Below are 1323 nucleotides of genomic sequence, written 5' to 3'. Positions count from 1 at the left end.
ATGGCATCTTGACATTAGACTTCCTGTGATATTCTGGGCTCTCCCATCGTTAGAAAATGTGTCATTCCTTGTGAGTGTTGCGTCAGCTCATCGATATGAAGGCAGCTGTTAGACCACGCTTATTCCTTCTCATCTGGTTTCTGTGCTTCTGCCTGGCCCAAAGTAAGTCATCACAAGAGTAGACCAAGAGCCACGCGGGGAGTTCAGTCCAAGGCACTCGCTACTGGTCAGTTATTATTAGGGAGGGTGGGAATAGGGGTCTCGCGTGTAACTTCGCAAATCTCTCGAGCAAGCGTGCAAAACGGTCTGGTCGGCCATGCCAAGAGAAATGTATGGGGATCTTGCATGTATACCCTTTTGCCAGCTCCAGATTTTGTGCAAAGTGCTTAACTAATGGCTTGTCAAGTTAGAGAGATAATTACGGTATTTCCATACAAAGTCATTTTATATCAAACAAGCACAGTAAAACTGAGCGGCGAAAACGTTTACAGTGTATCATCATTCTTTAGGACTGAAAGGCAGGCCAAATATCCCAAAACTGGCCTGAATTGTAAGCATTTTCCAGTTATTTTAAACAGTCTATGTGATTGCGAACTGACTAATATAAGCAGTGACCGTCAAATAACTAAATATTATACATTATGGCATATTCACCCAATATCTTTATTGCTATTTTCTATAAATAATCTTTCTGAACGACTCTAAACCCAACATGCTTCGAATTACACATAGTTCAACGATGGAAAGGAGTGATTTGTCCATTTCACAAATTGTCAAATAATGTGCGGTATCAGTTTTGTAGCAATATGATTAGCGTTCGGTAAGGGAAACAAAACTCTTCATAACAAAAAAAAAATAATTTAAGTTGGCTCTTTCAGTATTTATGTAGGTAAAAGGTAATGTATATTTCACCGCGAAGACTACATCTAATCGTATGTTTCCACATTACACTCTTATACACTTCTGGTTTAATGGTCTCACTTCCGTAAGCTACGGAAGCTAGAATTAGTAGATAGAGAAGTTTATTTTACGGAAATTTTTTTTTTTTTCACAATCCACAGGACAAAGAGTAAGCAAATATGTGTCGTTTGTTGGATTGCACATTTTCTCTTATTTCTTATTAAGTATGGAGTGATTTTTTTTATAGTGATGGAAAAAATACATTTCCTACAAGTAACAAGGCATTTTCTCTCCCTTCTCTTTGATATCATTTAATAAAGAGTTTGTAAGATAAACCGTACCGTCACGAGGACATGAGTGTCAAATCAAATATTTTAAAGGCATTCTTTGGCCACTGCAAATTTTAGGTTACTGTTAGGGGGC

General features: G+C 37.9%; 1 protein-coding gene across 1 annotated transcript in view; it reads left to right on the top strand.

Moving 5' to 3' along the window:
• Positions 1–28: 28 nt before the first annotated feature.
• Positions 29–1323, top strand: part of LOC119594572 — a gene marked incomplete in the record, with an annotated part of 10650 nt that continues 9355 nt past the window's right edge. The window contains 1 exon segment of the mRNA XM_037943608.1: positions 29–162. Within this exon segment, the coding sequence (XP_037799536.1) occupies positions 96–162 (67 nt within the window).

The sequence above is a fragment of the Penaeus monodon genome, chromosome 34 (genome assembly GCF_015228065.2).
Source record: "Penaeus monodon isolate SGIC_2016 chromosome 34, NSTDA_Pmon_1, whole genome shotgun sequence".
Lineage (NCBI taxonomy): Eukaryota > Metazoa > Arthropoda > Malacostraca > Decapoda > Penaeidae > Penaeus > Penaeus monodon.
The sequence above is the reverse complement of the archived record's forward strand: the minus strand, read 5'-3'. Positions and strand labels throughout refer to the sequence as shown.